The sequence below is a fragment of the Hemibagrus wyckioides genome, linkage group LG07, assembly GCF_019097595.1.
Source record: "Hemibagrus wyckioides isolate EC202008001 linkage group LG07, SWU_Hwy_1.0, whole genome shotgun sequence".
Lineage (NCBI taxonomy): Eukaryota > Metazoa > Chordata > Actinopteri > Siluriformes > Bagridae > Hemibagrus > Hemibagrus wyckioides.
The window spans coordinates 28,482,401-28,499,663 of NC_080716.1; the positions used below are offsets into that span (position 1 = coordinate 28,482,401).

The following is a 17,263-nucleotide window of genomic DNA, read 5'->3' on the forward strand; positions in this document are numbered from 1 at the left end:
TATTGCCATTTTTGCTTGACCAAATATAAAATTGATCAGTTGGCACCTGAACCGGTGTTTCCTGATATACTTAAAACCAAAAATAAAACACTGAAAAGTAAAAACAACATTAAAAGACCTTAAAATGCTCCGTAAAAACAAACAGTGACTGTAACCTGGAACAGTGAATAAAAGCATGAAAAACTGTTTCTCTCTGTCTCTGTGAACAAAAAGGACAATCATGTGCAATATCAGGGTTTAAAACAGAAATAAAAGAGTTCACAGAGATTATACACTATAAAATCCTCCACTGGAGTTCGGCAGCTTTTTTAGTTAACAGTGGTTTGTAAAGTGCCCTCCACTCTGGTTTAAAATCATCAGTAAAACCATGTACACTTCTCCATGAGGTGTCTACCCTCCCACTCAGCTTTTTCTTATTTAAAACCTTTACACACGCTCTGTAGAGTAGCTTCCCTGACACTGACCCAAAGTCCATCTCCCCTTCGCCCCGGCACTCCAGGAGGGGGCCTGCACATCTGTCGAGGTCAGGAGCGATGTTCAGCTGGGGAAAGGGTTGGTCCTCTGCAGGACCAGTCTCTGTATGATGACAGTCCATGAGCTGAACATGCTCCTCTGATGTTAGTGCAGATTTCCAGCGGTTTAGGAGCTATTTGACAACGCGCAGGGACCGCAGTCCCATACGTGCTGCCAGGTCCTCTGCCCTCGACAAGCCTAACCCCGTGATGTTCACAAGCTCCCGGAGTGTTACAATCCCTGAGGAGATGAGAGTTCTGGACAGTGCAGGGACGGTCACACTGGAGATGTCCAGTCGCCCGCCATACACCAGAGGCTCCTCCAGCAGCCAGTGTAGCGTTCTTCAGCCTTTGCTCTGCTTCTTAAAAATGTTCCAAGTTTTAAAAAAACCACGGTAAAACACTGGTAATCCAGAAAAGTCCAGCAATTTTGTGTCCATTAAAAACAACGCTTTGTCCAGCCCCAGTCCTTGAACTGTGCATAATAGTCCACTGGCTGCTGCTCTCCATACTAAGTCTCTTGGTCCAGTGAGTAGTCTCTGGATGAACTGGAGGCGGAAGACTGTGGCTCTGCTGGACAGCTGGACCAGCCCCTGTCCTCCTTCTTCTTTCGGCAGATGAAGAACACTTTGAGGGATCTAGTGTAGACCGTCCCAGAAGAAGTCCACCAGCAGGGCCTGGATGTTCGCTAGCAGGTTCGGCAGTGGATCCACGCATTCTCCACGCTTTCTCCCCCTGTAGGACATCTTTGGGACCAGCCACTTCCACCTGCTGAGTCTGCCCTTCATGTGTTCTACAGAGCCTTCCCAGATTTTGTTTAAAAACTCATTATTCCCCAGGTAGACACCCAAGTATTTAAAACCACCTCTTTTCCACGCTAAGCCTTCTGGTAGTGACGATTGCCCACCTCCCCACTCCCCAACAAAAATGACTTCACTCTTTGACCAATTAACTTTGGCAGAGGATAAAATCTGCAAGTCATTTAAAATATCAGTTAACACACTGACATCATTCTGTGTGTTTATCATCACTACCAGATCATCTGCATAAGCTGATAAACATATTGAGGCATTAGCGTGTGGAATATTAAAACCAGAGAGAAGACTTCTTAGCTTATTTAAAAGAGGTTCAATAGCTAGAGAGTACAACATTCCAGAGAGGGAACAGCCCTGCCTGATCCCTCTGTACACTCTAAAAGGAGCACATAAACCACCGTTAACCTTCAGTACACTCTCAATTTCACTCTACAACACCCTGATCATGGCTATAAAACCTGTGTTGAACCCAAACGCTTCCAGCACCTTCCACAAATATTCATGTTCAACCCGGTCAAAAGCCTTTTCCTGGTCTAGGAAAATCAGCCCAGTCTTTAAGCCCAATAGCTTGGAGACATCCAAAATGTCACGAATCAAATACACGTTATCGAATATGGACCTATCAGGCACACAGTATGTCTGGTCCTGGTGAATGAGCTGCTCCATTACCTTAGTCAGTCTCGAGGCTAATATTTTTGAGAGCAGCTTGCAGTCAGTGCACAGTAGTGAGACCAGGCACCAGTTCTTCAGGTGCATCAGGTCTCCCTTTGTCAGTAGCAGGGTCAGGACGGCCCTCCTGCAGCTCAACGGGAGTTCACCTCTCCGTATACTGTCCCGTACGACATCTAGCATGTCCTGCCCTATGACAGCCCAGAATGTCTTGTCAAACTCGACAGGGAGACCGTCTATACCTGACGCCCGTCCATTCTCCATCCCCTGGAGAGCCTCATGAACCTCCTCCAGCGTCATGTCCGTGTCTAGCGCCCTGGCCGCTTGCTCAGAGAGCTTTGGCAGGTCCATGAGGAATCTGTCCTCTACTACTTGTGCCCCTGACCACTCACTGCTGTACAGCTTCGAGTAGAAGCTTACTGTGTGATGGCGAATTTCAGTGGGCTCAGATACGAGATCCCCCGATTCCGTTCGCACAGCATGCATGAACCTTTTCTGTCCATTCTTTTGCTCTAAACTGAAAAAGAACTTTGAAGGAGCATCCATCTCAGCAGCGCTTTTAAAGCGTAAGCGGACCAGTGCCCCCTGTGCTGTAATGTCTTACAGGTTGTTCATTTTGGCTTTTTTACGTTTGATTTCCAGTGGCCTCCAAACGCTGGAGTTCCACTATTTCTATCTCCAGAGCTTTCAGAGATCTAACAATGTCTCTTGTGACATTGAGAGTGTACTGTTGACAAAAAACTTTTATTTGCATTTTAGTCACAACCCACCACAGCTGAAGTGAGCTAAAAGCTGCCTTCTCAAATTTAAAACAATTCCATAAATAAATAAAAGACTCTTTAAAATTAGCGTCTTCTAAAAGAGCAGTGTTAAAATGCCAGTAGGCACTCCTAGGTTTAACGTTCTCTTTAGTAATAGTACACTGTACCATACTGTGGTCAGAGATACTAATAATCAGTGTGTGTGAGAAAGACAGAGACAGACAGACTGGAAGACAGAGACAAAGAGATGCACTTACATACCTTTATTTTCTTTAGGCAAGGATGAAGTAGGAATTCCTTCTTTCACTAAAGTACAATTAAACACAGCTACAGTTACTCCAGTTACAACAGGATTAATGCACTGAATATTTTTAGGATTTAAAATACTCAGTGTGTGTTTGTGTGTGTGTGTGTGTGTGTGTGAGAGAGAGTGAGAGAGACTATCCTTAATCATACTTAATCAAACTCTAGAAATGCCCCTGACCCAGACAGTCAATAAAACACCCCTTGAACTTCCTGTTTGCCAACTTGGTGTTAGTCAAAATACTACTGCTTCCTTTCCTGTTTAGAGAGTGACATCAAATGAACAAAGTGTGTGTGTGATACTTACAAGTCTGATTAGGTTGTCTAATACTATCTCTTAAACTCCTGGGTTTAGAAGCCTTTTTAGAATGGTTCCACTCTACAGAAACACAAATGCACACAATTATCAGTTATAACTGTGGATGTGTAGTTGTAGAGGTGTGTGTGTGGGGGGGGGGGTGAGAGAGAGAGAGAGAGAGAGAGAGAAAGACAGACAGACTATTCTTAAGCTATTTTGGTTCATTTCTTGGCCTGTGTCCCAGTAGTGATCAAACTCTAGAAACACCCCTGCCCCAGCAGTAACAATTAAAAGAACATCCGCTTAAGTTCCTGCTTGCCCAGTTCCTTCCCTGTTTAGTGGGTGACATCAAATCATCAGAGCAGCACTGATTACCTTTAAATGTGTTCAGTTGTATGTGTAAATACTTGCTTTAGCTCCATCGAAACAGAGATATTCCTTTGTTAAATCTATAACAATGACTCTACAGTTCCACGAGGAAAATATACAGCACATATCTTGTTAGCTAGCTTGTTGCTATCAAAGGATGAACATGTGGATGCCAAGTCAAATTTCTGAGGTGGAAATTGACAGCATTCCAACCTGAAAACAAGCTGCGTGTAGATCTGCATTGTCTCAGCATCTCTGCTGCTGCAGGTTTGGGAGCAGGAACCGGAGGTGGAAAAATCCATACGTTCCTCACTACAGAAAGACAGTTAAATACAAGGACAGCTACAATCAATACAATTACATTTCCAACCAAGGATGTTTTTGTGTTCACAAGTGTCAACATAATAATTTTTCACTTACATTCTCCGCTGAAACTTTAAATGATGTGAAAAGTTAATTTTGAAACAGTTTTAGGTAAAAAAAAAAAAAAAAGTCACATGACAGAGTTCCTTGTATCATGCGTCTGAGATCTAAGTGCCTGGAGAGCAATAGATGGCACTGTGATTAATGTAATCGCACAAACCAGATGCACAATTTTCCCCCACTACTGTGTACTTGACCCAGGTTGACATCAGGGCCAATAAAGTCTCAAACGAAAGCCGTGACATTAAAACATGTTGCAGCCAGAGACTTTCTGTGAAGTGTCCTTCCACCATCACTTCCCAGAATGCCTTACTGTGTTGTCTCTTCCCACAGCCATGGGATAAAATCACAATATGCTGAATAGTTTTATTACATTTTATCACTACTCTCTCCATTCTCTCCAAAAGGTATGTATGTATGAAGTATGGAAACAGCTCAAGGGCAGATTTCTTTGGCAATACACCAAAAGTTACAATTAGTTTTTTTTTTTTTTTTTAAGGATAATGTCAGCACACACCTTTTTTTGTGAAATGGCCAATTGTATGGACACAGGCAAAGGTTTCTAGTTATTATTTTAAATCCCCACATGTCTCAGAGGACTGGATCTTATTATAACAGCAAAGGCCCATAATTTCGAAGCATTTCTATCATTTTCTGACCTGCACAGAGCTAAATGATGTATTTTATGTGAAAGCTTTGATTTAGTTTTAAAGGTTGCTACATTTACCCTGATGACTTGCAGCTTCAGTACAAATCTAAATAATCTTCAGACCCTCAATGTTTTGGCTTTTCAATTGTTTTCTTTGTGTAATTTAGATTTTTTTTTCCAATAATGTAAAATTTATGTGGCATAATTTAGAAATAAACAGACATAGAAGTTACAATGTGATTCATCGTGATGCAGTTGAGAGTTCATTGAGTTAAATATTAGTGGATTTTTTATTTTTACTTTCATTTGGTTAACAGCCCCATTGTGCTAAATGGATTTTAGGACAATATAACATCTTACCTCCACTTGATATTTTCTTCAATTCAGCAAAGCAGCCTTCTTCTACTTTCATTTTCAGTTGTTTTACAGACTTTATTACACCCTCAAAAGTTAGGAGAGAACTGAGAGAGATGATGGGCAAGTCTGAAGGTCCAGTGAAAGTCGAGACAGAATGAAAGGTCTACAATATGTAGAAAAGGAACAAGAAAAAAGTATACCATTACATCTTTGAATTAAGACAAACCTGAAAAAAAATACATAACTGAATCCAGAGTTGAGCTCAGCTATAACTTTGAACTTCTGTCCACAAACAGGTATAATTTTTGTGATTGTGTGATAGTTTGATGTATCCACCATGTTCTCTTCTTAGATTCATAATTTGGACATAAAAACACTCAGAAGGTTTGGAATGGCATTGTACGGCAATATTAAATATTGTATTATGCCATTATATCATTTAATTGAGTATATAGTGTGTAAAGAGGACTTGAGAGCACTATTTTGTATGCATGTACAGCAGCACTAGAGTTTTTAAAGACTGTTAATGCTATTTCTTTGTCGCTCTGGATTTTAAATGGGTTTTGGAATTTAATATGCATTTTAAATGCGCTCCGTCCTGATGGTAAATGGATCAGTTTCCCTTTCGTTTCTGTTGAAGTAGCATAAAAAGAAGGAGGAGAGGAAGAAAGCTGTTAACATTCATTAATGTTTCCTTTGTGATAAATACATATTCTCTATAATTTACTCCTTATTTAATATATAAAAAAATTTTTTTAAGAAAAAAGTTAAATAAAAAAAATTTCTAAACTTATTTTTATTCTTGTATTTTCTTTTTTTTTTTGTCTCCAGTCAATAGAATGTGGTTTTATTTTTTATTTTTGCTCTCTACTGGACACAATTAAAAATCAAACTTTTTTAATTAAAAGGTTTTATATATATATATATATATATATATATATATAACCTTAACTCATTAATTAATTAACGGCGACAATTATTTTATCGCGCGTTATTATTTTGTCAATTATTTTAAAAGTCTGTTGCTCAGCGGCTCTGAATACACATACAGACAAACCATGGGTGACGGGAGGGGTGGGATCTTGATCCGTATTGGTTTGGGATAAATGTTATGACCATGGTGGATCTCAAGATAAACCTTTATTTGTCCCACAGTGGGGAAATTTAGAACAACGAGTCAGCATACAGAGAGGAGGTGCAACAACTAACAGCCAGGTGTAAAGCCTCAACCTCTCCCTGAATGTCGACAAGACTGAGGAGATGGTTGTTGACTTCAGGAGAGCACAGAGTGGCCATTCTCCGCTGTTCATCAACGGATCCTCTGTGGAGATCGTCAAGGGCACCAAATTCCTTGGTGTTCATGTGGAAGAGAACTTTACCTGGTCACTCAATACCAGCTCCATCAGCAAGAAAGCCCAGCAGCACCTCCCCTATCCTGACTGTGTTCTACAGAGGGACCATCAAAAGCGTCCTGAGCAGCTGCATCACTGCCTGGTTTGGGATCGCAAGACCCTTCAGAGGATAGTGAGGACAGCTGAAAAGATCATTGGAGTCTCTCTTCCCTCTATCACGGACATTTTTACTACACACTGCATCCGCAAAGCAAACAGCATTGTGGATGACCCCCCACACCCCTCATACACACTCTTTGCCCTCCTGCCACCTGGAAAGAGGTATTGAAGCATTCAGGCCCTCACAACCAGACTGTGCAACAGTTTCTTCCCTCAAGCCATCAGGCTCCTCAACACCCAGGGCTGAACTGAACCAAGTATATATATATATATTTGGTTTCCTGGCTGAGCAATTAGAAGCTCTATGTATAAGAATAAGCTGGTTTTATACTGATGTTACCTGGAGGAACTGGATGGGATCCTCTGTGTGTAGAATTTCCTCCATCTTAGAGTCTTTTCTCTTCAGCTCTGCAATCTCCTCCTCCAGTTGCTTCATGACTTTTTCAGCTTGACTCACTGCAGCATCCTCCTGAGCTCTGATCAGCTCTGTCACCTCGCTTTGTCTTCTCTCAATGGATTTGATCATCTCAGTAAAGATCCTTTTACTTTCCTGCAGTGCTGTTTGTGCAGAATGCTGTTAGGAGACACAGAGGGTTTCGAGATTAAGGATGTTTCCAAATCAGTTATTTTATTGGAACACTCAGGGAGACAGTGAATACATAAAAGACATGAGTCTAATGCTGCATTTAACCAGAAGCCATAACTTAACCTCAACCTGAAATTCCTACTTGTGAACTTGGTATAGTCTACTCAGCTTTTACTTTCTTCCAGTTCAAGGAGTTACACAAAACAAGTATTGGCCTTAAATCAATCAACATACAAACATATTTACTTGTTAAATCTATAACACTGATCACACCTCACTGTTTGAGGAGGAAAATAAACATCATTCATCACAGTTAGAAAGCTCTGACTTACCAACTACAAGGTAAGCCAATTACAGTGCAACTGAACCTGAAACAGCTTTTTCAACTCTAAACACACCTTGTGAGTCTCAACAACCTTTCTCAGCTTCTGAAGCTCCTTCTCTATGTCCTGGATTCTCTGCTTGTATTTTTCCTGTGTCTCCAATGACTGCTACACAGAAACAAAGCAAGTAATTTACCCTCAATGTGTTAAATGTATTAAAACAGAGACATTCTATAAACAGCACAATGACATTTCACTGGCATCGAATAAAAGCAATTTTACTTTTATAATATAAAAGTAAAATTGCTTAAGATAAGATAAAAGGTTTTTTTTATTATTTAATAATATTTTATTAATAATATCATGTATTTTTTCCTATTTAATAAGACAAAGTTTATATCTTTTCTTTGTTGTGGTTGAAACCTGTAAGATTTTTTTTTTTTTACCTGTTTCTCAGCTCGTGCTGCTGCAGCTGATACTGTATCATGTCCTTTATGTTCATCCATGGTACACAACATGCAGATACACTGCTGGTCAGTGCGACAGTAAACCTCCAGCAGTTTGTCATGCTGAGAGCAGATCTGCTCCTGGAGTCGTCTGGAGGCTTCCACCAGCTTGTGCTTCTTAAAGGCAGGAGATTTATAGTGAGGCTGGAGATGAGTTTCACAGAAAGAGGCCAGACACACCAGGCAGGACTTGATGGCTTTGGATTTATTCTCAGTGCAGGAATCACACTCCACAACTTCAGGTCCAGCTGAAGACTGAGCAGGACGTGTAGCCTGGAGTCCTGTCTTCTTCAGTGTCTCCACTACTTCAGCCAGCATGGTGTTTTTACTCACAGCAGGTCTTGAAGTGAAGGTTTGTCTACACTGAGGACAGCTATAGACTCCCTGCTGATCCTCCTGATCCCAGCAGCCATTAATGCAGACCATACAGAAACTGTGTCCACATGAGAGAGTTACTGGATTGTCGACTAGATCCAGACAGATTGAACAGCTGAACTGATCCTGAAGTCCCAAAATACTCGCTTCTGCCATTTTAATTAAGAACAAACTCAAACACACTCACTTACAGCAGCTCACACTTTTTGGTTCAGTTTGTAAAAGCCGTGTGGAAAACGGAATTTTTTATGATTTTTATGATGTTAAAAAAAACCTACCGGTGTTTAATCAATAAAAATAAATCTCATGTACACGTAGATCTGTAGAGCATCAAGAAATCTGCAAACACACACAGACGGGAAAACGCGCTCCGTCCTGACGGTAAATGGATCAGTTTCCCTTTCGTTTCTGTTGAAGTAGCGTGAAAAGAAGGAGGAGAGGAAGAAAGCTGTTAACATTCATTAATGTTTCCTTTGTGATAAATACGTATTCTCTATATTTTACTCCTTATTTAATATTTAAAAAATGTTTTTTAAGAAAAATAAATAAATAAAAAAAAATTCTAAACTTATTTTTATTCTTGTATTTTCTATTTTTTTTTTTTTGTGTCTCCAGTCAATAGAATGTGGTTTTATTTTTGCTCTCTAATGGACACAATTAAAAATCAAACATTTTTAATTAAAAGGTTTTATATATATAACCTTAACTCATTAATTAATTAACGGCGACAATTATTTTATCGCGCGTTATTATTTTGTCAATTATTTTAAAAGTCTGTTGCTCAGCGGCTCTGAATACACATACAGACAAACCATGGGTGACGGGAGGGGTGGGATCTTGATCCGTATTGGTTTGGGATAAATGTTATGACGCGTCAGAACCAATGAGAGCATTTGGGATAAGCGTAAGATTGGCGCGGGGCTGAAAGGAAGCGGAAAAGAAATAGAAGGGACGGAACACAGAGGGAGGGAGGGAGAGAGAGAGAGAGAGAGAGAGAGAGAGAGAGAGAGAGTTAACGCGCGTTAACTCATATATATATCTATATATATATATAACCCTAATATATATATATATAGCTATATAAAATACGATGATGAATTTAGTCTACTTATAATGATAAGAAAAAGTTTCTTTTAATACTTTTTAAAACCACGTGATTATTTTTTATTTTGTTGTAAAAAAAAAAAAAAAGACAAAAAGGGAAATAAAAGAGAAGAAAAGAAAGAAAGGAAGGAAGCAAAGGAGAGACAGAGTGCCACGTGTGATTTATATGCACCTGTTTTTTAATTTATCTTTAAAAAAAAGTGCTTTTTTACGCAAAATCACAAAAATGAAATGAACCCCCTCCCATGGAAACTGATGATCTGCAAAAACATTCCTGCGGTCAAAATCAGTCAAGTTTTAACTCCTGTGTAGTTAGTTGATTTCAAATATTTAATTATATGCAAAATATTTCTAATATGTTAGAAATAATGCCTTTTTTTTTTTTTTTTTACAAAGATAAGAATAATACAGCACAAGACACACAGCAGAACAATAAACATAAGTGATTATAAATTATTATAAAATAGTTACAAAGTATAGAAATCTATAAACAAATATATATATATATATATATATATATATATATATATATATATATATACACTACTCAAAAAAAGTTAGGGATATTTGGCTTTCGGGTGAAATTTCTGGAAAATGTAAAAAGTTCACGCTACAGTGATATTATACCATTAAAGTAGAGCATTTAAGTAGAGGCATGCAATGGTGATTTCCTCATCTCAAACAATTTATTGAAACAAAAGCCAACGACAGTGGTGGGTATACCACAACAAAAAATGTCAATGTCTCATTAATTTGTCATGTGCCCTTGACCATCAATTACAGCTTGACAACGACGTCTCATGCTGTTCACGAGTCGACTTATTGTCTGCTGAGGCATGGCATTCCACTCTTCTTGAGTTAATTGTTAGGTGTCATCTTGATCTCATGATGGCAAAATGTGAACAGCATGATGAAGAGGACTGTTTAAATACCAATTCTAATTGAACCAGAAAATTTACTGGTCAATTCATGGATCAAACACCAGTTGTGAATTTTGCCATTAAGCACCTTGTTAGAGAACAGCAAGTTATGCAAAAAGTACTGAAACACTGAACAGTTGGACATGTGCATTCAAAAGTGTAGAGAAGGTCAAATTAAGTTCACCTGTAAAGGTTATAGTGCATTTTAGGTGCATCCTGAAATTTCACCCGAAAGCCCAATATCCTTAACGTAGTGTGTATGTATATATATAAAAGCACACACCTAAATATGCAATAACATCTCAAAACTTCAAAATGATTAAACAAAGAATACATTCAAATTGTCAAGTCAAGAATGATTACAAGGAAAGAGATGAATTGGCCAAACAAATCGTCCACGCCAAGTGTCATGTCATGCAAGTTAAGTGTGTTCGCTTATCTACGCTGTTTTCAGTGTGTGCTTTCTTGTATCGTGTATTAACCTGTGTATTTTAATACCTTTTGGACTATAATTGTGTGCTTTGCTGAGGTAAGAGCTGGTTTTTGTTTAAATTCATTCCTCGATGTTTATCATGTGTTGATTTGCGTTATACATTATAGTGTACTATTATTATAGTGTACATTATTATGTACAATTTACAGTCTAAAAGGGCTGGAAGTTGTATGAAATTACATGTTGTTTGTTTTCATTTATTAATTTATTGTATATTATGGTTTAATTATTATTATTATTCAATTCAACATGCTGAATTTAACTTATTTAACTTCCAGAGAATTTGGTACGTAAATATCTCTGTATATCATATCTGAAATATCTCACCTAAACTTTACCCATTGCTTAAATTTTACTGCCATGAACGTAGACTGTTAATGTATATTTTATTCATCATGTTGTTTTAGGCATACTGGGACAAGCTGGTGCTGTTCCTATCGGACCCAGCACTTCCATCAAGCATGGTCCCCACACCAAACCCACATTCACTGTGTTTGTGGACCCTGGACCCTCAGCCACCAGCACTCCCCAGCCCAGCAGCTCTCCACCCTCTGTGATGGTCCATCAGCCAAGCAGTGTTCCTCCAGCTTCAGCATTTCAACCACCTGTGCCACGTCCACCACGTGCAGACGTTAGGTGAGTGGAAGGCCGACACTTACAGACAGTGTGGTCTTTATAGGACATCGGCAACTGGACATAACCAGGACAAGGGCAGAATTTATTGTCCGGTGACAGAGACGATGACAAAAGAGCAGTGGCTCAAAGAAATATAGAAAATATAGATATGTTACATATAGCTTTTTGAATTCTTATTAAGTTATATGTATTTTTTATATTTAAATATTTGATGTTTAAATGGTATTTTTCTGTTTTGTTTATAGTTTAATATATTGTTATTTTATAATTTGTCACTTGTATTTATGGTTAGAATACATGTAATGTATTATTTGAATTGTATTTGTACAATGTTCATTATTCAATTGCTGCTGTTGCTGTTGTGTACATTTCAAACTGCCACCAAGTGTATATGTTTACGAGAATGCACTTGTTTACAGTTCTCCTATTTTGCACATTGCGCTGCTTATACACTGAATGCACTGTTTGCACCAAGTTGCACATGTTGCACTTTATGTAGCTAGGACAACTTACTTTCTGTCCTTATCTCTGTGTTGTTTTGTGTAGCACCAGGGTCCCCTGGAGAAACGTTGTCTCATTTCACTGTATACTGTGTCAGCTATACTGAATATGGTCAAAAGGGCAATAAAAGCTTCTTGACTTGACTTGATTTGAATGTATTCTTTGTTTAATCATTAGGAAGTTTTGAGATGTTATTGCATATTTAGGTGTGTCAAATTGAAATTCAAATTTTATTTGTCACATACATATACATGCACAGTACGACATGCAGTGAAATGTTTTTTCACGACTGTCCGGTATGTAAACATATATAAAAAAGTATTGAGAAAGAGATCCATAAAAATAAAGATTAAAATAAAACTAGATTATCTTAAAAGTATAAAAATAGAAAATAAAGTAAAATAAAATATAATATAGATAAATAAAAAATAAAATAAAATATGAATCTAGGTGTAAAAATATGAAAATATAGGTGAAAGTAGATAAATTATATATATATATATATATATATATATATATATATATATATATATATATATATATATATATATAATTTATCTACACATAAATGCAGACATGAATGTGATGGGATGTATGTGTATATGGCATATATTTAGGTGATCCAGTGTTTATCATTAAAGTGTCCATGTGCTGGAATAATTGTATAAAGTGACTTGGTGCCAGTCCAGTGTCAAAGTGTCAGTTTGTGCAAATGTGCGAGGTTGTACAAAGTGATGAAAAGTGATGAAAAAAAACCAGAGAGAGTCCCCGTATCTGTATCAGGTTCTAAGTGTTTCCTGGTTCAGACTCTGAATGGCCTGCGGGAAGAAGCTCCTCCTCATTCTCTCTGTGTTTGTCTTCATGGAGCGGAAGTGCTTCCCTGAACGCAACAGAGAAAAGAGTCCATTGTTGGGGTGGCTGAGGTCTTCCTGGCCCTGATCCGGCACCGCTTGCTGTAGATGTCCTGCAGGTCAGGGAGCTCGGTGTGGATGGTACGTTCAGCTGAACGCACCACTCTCTGGAGGGCTCACCTGTCCTGCATGGTGCTGTTCCCAAACCAGGAAGTGATGCTACCCGTCAGGACGCTCTCAATGGTGCAGGTGTAAAAAGTCTTTAGCACCTGAGAGGGAAGTTTAAAGTCCCTAAAGTGTCTCAGGTGGTATAGACGTTGCTGGGCCTTCTTCACCAGGGTGTTGTTATGACAGGACCAAGTCAAGTCCTGCGTGATGTGAACACCTAGGTACCGGAAGCTGTCCACTCTCTCCACTGGGGTTCCGCTGATCGTGGTCGGTTGGTATGAAAAAGTACAAAGCTCCTGCTTTGTACTGAAGTCCACTATTAACTCCTTAGTCTTGCTGATGTTCAGGAGTAGGTTGTTCACCTGGCACCAGCTCTCCAGGTTTTTAATCTCCTGTAGGTAGGCTGTCTCGTCGTTGTTGGAGATCAGGCCCAACACAACAGTGTCATCAGCAAACTTAATGATGGTGGTGGAGTTAGAAGTGGCCACACAGTCATAAGTGTACAGTGAGTACAGCAGGGGGCTCAGAACACAACTTTGAGGAGCTCCAGTACTGAGGTTGATGGAAGATGAGGTGTGTTTGCCCATCCGTACGGCTTGTGGTCTGTCTGTCAAGAAGTTGGAAATCCACTGGCCCAAGGGTGTGCTGAGACCTAGGACCTCCAACTTAGAGGTGACCGTGGAAGGAATTATGGTGTTGAACGCTGAACTGTAGTCCACAAACAGCATTTTTACATAATTCCCTTTTCTGCAGTCCAGGTGGCTTGTTGTTGTGTGAAGGAGGTGTGAAATGGCGTCCTCAGTGGAGCGGTTTTGCCTGTACGCAAACTGTAGCGGATCCAGTGTGTCTGGTAGTGATGCAGTGATGAAGTCTCTGACCAGTCTTTCAAAGCACTTCATCACTACTGAAGTCAGGGCTACAGGGCGGTAGTCACTGAGGCAGGTGGGCTGGGGTTTCTTCGGGACAGGAACAATGGTGGACTGTTTGAAGCATGACGGGACTGTAGACTGTTTCAGGGAGAGGTTGAAGATCTCGGTGAACACTGGTGCTAGCTGGTCAGCGCACGCTTTCAGAACCCGACCTGTGATGCCATCTGGTCCTGCTGCCTTCCTCATGTTCACTCACGTCATGCTCCGAGATGGGGAACGCGTTAACCTCACTGGCTCTCTCAGCGTGCATGCTGTTTGTGCCGCTAGCGCCGCTAGCGTGATTAGCTGTAGCCACGAAGTGAGCATAAAAAGTGTTTAGCTTGTCTGCCAGAGAAGCGTCTGCATTCCCCATTCTGGAGGATGGTGTTTTATAGTCCGTGATGGTTCTAAGTCCCTGCCACAGGCTCCTAGAGCCGCCATGTTGGAATTCTAGTTCCAACATGGCGACTCTAGTTTCCTCCCATAGCGCCACTTTTCCTCCTTCACCGTTCTGCGCATGCTGTAAGACGCAGCCTGGGCGGCGTCAAGATGGCGCAGTGTTAACTTCAACTTTATTGTGCTCTATATACTTTCTATGTGCAGAATTTGAGGCTTTGGATTTCTATGCTTTTTTCACCCTATAACTAGTAGTGGAAGTTAAACATTCATCTTGAAGACAATTTTGACTGTTTTTGGGACCCATTTCACATCCTTTTTTAAGTTCTTAAGCCGAGCAGCTCGTTCGCCTCAATCATGGATGACGACATGGATATAGCCTCTCTCGGGGTTTCTTCAGACAGCGGTAATTTAAAGCTGCATAACTATGCAACACATCTAGAAAGTGCATTTGAGACCTCTCCTGATACTCCTAGCAAGTCTCCTGCTCAGAAAAAATCTCGAAGCAATGAACCCGACATGGTGTCTAATTCCGTGCTGTTAGCTGCTATCGAAAGGGTTGGCAAGTCTTTAGTAAAACTGCTCTACTTCGAGGCTTCGGTGAAAGAAAATACCTCTTCAATTAGTAAGCTTACTGGTTCTCTTGAAGCCATGAGTAAGCAGGTGGGAGACGTGACGGAGAAGGTGTTTTTACGGCAATCAAAGGTGGAGATATTGGAAAAGGAAAATAAAGCTCTCAAGGAGAAATGCAGCGGATTGGACAGCTATAAACACAGATGGAACCTCCGTGTATTGGGGATTCCCGAGTGTGAAGAAGAAAACGTCAAATTGGTTGTACTTGATCTTTTTAGACACCTCACTCCACACAACGGAGAGAAACTTCAGGACATGGTTGATATTGCGCGTCGGCTTGGCCCTAAGTCCGGGAACACCAACCCACGATGGATCGTTGTTCAGTTTTTATCCCGCACTTGTCGAGATGCAATCTGGGCAGGAGCCAAACAGTCTGAATTTTTGAAGCAGAAAAGAATCCGAATTTTAGAAGATCTGACACAGGAGGACAAAGAGGCGAGAAACAAACTCTGGCCTCTTGTTGAAAAGGCAAGAAGAGAAGGAAAGAGAGCTGGGTTTGTGGGTCCCGCTGCTTTCATAAACGGGAAGAGAATTTCTGTCTATGACACTTAGTATTTAGTATATATATTACTATGATTATAATTATACCAACGTTTTGTTTTGATTCTTTTCCCTTGGGTCCACGACATGGTGTGGTGATCTTCCTAAATTTTATATGGGATTCGTTCCTTAAGTTCTGCATATCTTCGAAGAAGTTTTTCAGTTTTTTATACCTGTTCTGAAATTTGTAACTCTTAAAGTTTTTCTTCCTATGTTTAGTTCATGTTTTTCATGTTTCTCTTTGAATGTTCTGGGGCTACGTGACTTATACAAACGAAAAGCTGTATTTTTATTTTGTAAATCCAAGAAAAGGGGGGTTTATTTTTTACAGGAAATGCACTCTAGTGTTGATGATGAAAACTTCTGGCATAACCAGTGGGGAAGCTCTATTTTTTTCTGCCATAATTCCAGCTCATCAGGAGGTGCCGCTATCTTACTTAACACTCGATTTCAGGGAGAGAATAGAATAATAGAAACTATTTTATCAGGATTGGGAAGATGGATCATTTTAGTTGTTCACTGGGAAAGCAGTTATTTTATAATGGTTAACATATATGGTTTCAACAGTTCTGCCCAAAATACAGCTCTGTTTGATGGTATAATCATTCAAATAAATAACTTAAAACTTAAATATCCTTCTGCCTTTATTTTAATTGGTGGCGATTTCAATGAGGCGCCCGATTTTGTTGCTGATAGATTTCCGCCTAGAAACATGTCTATGAGTATTAATCCTCTAATAGGAAAACTCTGTCAATGTCTGAATCTGATTGATGCATATAGGTATTTAGACCCTGACAGCCAATTGTTTACCTGGTTTAAATCAGATTTTTCTCAAAAATCATGTATAGATTTGTGGTTGGTATCAGACTCCTTGATCTCGTTTTTAGTTTCAGCAGAAATTTCACCCTGTCCATTAACAGATCACGCTGTAGTTGAGATTAATTTATCTGATGATAAATTCAAGAGAAGGAGGAAAGTAAACCCTGGTTATTGGAAGTTAAATTGTACCTGTTTATTATCAGACTCTTACTGTCAAGAAATTATAAAAATTGCAGAGCGTGTTAAAAACCAGATTAATATATCAGCCATCCTTAAATGGGAGCTATTTAAATATGAATGTAGAAAGTTTTCCTTTAGATTTGGAATAGAGAGAGTATCTGTGAAAAATAAGGAAATATCAGACTTAATTAAAGAAATGACTGTACTCTTAAGGAACCCTAATCTGGGAGAGGATGAGAAGGATTTTTTATACACTTTGCCATTCAGGTTAGATAATCTCTTTTTAGAAAAAGCGAGGGGTGCTTTTATTAGATCACGAGCAAAATGGCTAGAGTTTGCGGAAAAAAACTCCGCTTACTTTTTCAATCTAGAGAAGATGCGCAGTAGTAAGATGAAAATTTCTTCTTTATATATTAATAACTCATTGGCTAATGACCCCTCTGTGATCTCTTCTCATGTCTTTACATTTTATAAAAAGTTATATACTTCGTCAGTTGACCCCAATGCGTCATTTTTGTTTTTTCACAAGATTCAACACATAATTCCTAAAGTTTCTGATAATAACAGAGACTTTTGTGAGGAAGGCGTTAGTTTGGATGGTCTTTATAATCTGGTTAAAAAGATGCCTAATAATAAATCCCCTGGGCCAGATGGATT

General features: G+C 39.3%; 1 protein-coding gene across 21 annotated transcripts in view; it reads right to left on the reverse strand.

The window, feature by feature from the left end:
- Window positions 1–17,263, reverse strand: part of LOC131356515 (E3 ubiquitin/ISG15 ligase TRIM25-like) — a 73,825-nt gene that overhangs the window by 13,784 nt on the left and 42,778 nt on the right. For 19 of the 21 annotated variants that reach the window (XR_009205025.1, XR_009205024.1, XM_058395593.1 and 16 more), the window contains one exon: window positions 3,019–3,063. Coding sequence is in view for 19 of the 21 variants with exons in the window: in XM_058395593.1 (XP_058251576.1) it covers window positions 3,019–3,063 (45 nt within the window). In the remaining 2 variants the exon portion in view is untranslated. Of the gene's footprint in view, window positions 1–3,018; window positions 3,064–3,367; window positions 3,440–3,940; window positions 4,040–5,159; window positions 5,320–7,007; window positions 7,242–7,651; window positions 7,745–8,022; window positions 8,903–17,263 lie in introns of those variants that run through there. The other 2 variants (XM_058395603.1, XM_058395602.1) reach the window with 2 other exon arrangements.